Source organism: Merops nubicus, unplaced genomic scaffold (genome assembly GCF_000691845.1).
Source record: "Merops nubicus isolate BGI_N331 unplaced genomic scaffold, ASM69184v1 scaffold29609, whole genome shotgun sequence".
Taxonomy (NCBI): Eukaryota; Metazoa; Chordata; class Aves; order Coraciiformes; family Meropidae; genus Merops; species Merops nubicus.
In genome coordinates, this window is record NW_008629482.1 from 1 (window position 1) to 358 (window position 358).

At 62.8% G+C, this 358-nt stretch overlaps 1 protein-coding gene across 1 annotated transcript in view; it reads right to left on the bottom strand.

Annotated features, from left to right (window-relative positions):
• Positions 1-72: 72 nt before the first annotated feature.
• LOC103779377 (RING finger protein 44-like) overlaps positions 73-358 on the bottom strand; it is a gene marked incomplete at both ends in the record, with an annotated part of 1,190 nt that continues 904 nt past the window's right edge. Inside the window, one exon of the mRNA XM_008947003.1 lies at positions 73-249. Within this exon, the coding sequence (XP_008945251.1) occupies positions 73-249 (177 nt within the window). The remainder of the gene's footprint in view (positions 250-358) is intronic.

Below are 358 nucleotides of genomic sequence, written 5' to 3' on the forward strand. Positions count from 1 at the left end.
AAGGCCCCAAGGTGGTCCTGACTGGGCACGGGGCACATCATGTTCCCAGCCCACACCCCCACCCCAACTCACCATGCGTGGATGCTGGGCTTGGAGAGGTACAAACTGCCCCAGGGGGGCCATGTGGGGCGGCTGGTGGGGGGGCACTGGTGGTGGAGGAGGGTGAAGGATGTAATGGTCGCTGGAGATGATAGGGGGGAACGTCTGGTAGGAGACGGGAAGCTGTTGCATGGCGCATGCCTGGATCAGCTGCAGAGGAGAGAAAAATGTGGGTCAGAAACCCAAGAGTAGGCTTGGCTGCACCACTGCCCCCTCCCCACTGGCTCCCCCAGACCCTGCCACCCCCAGAAACCTGCAC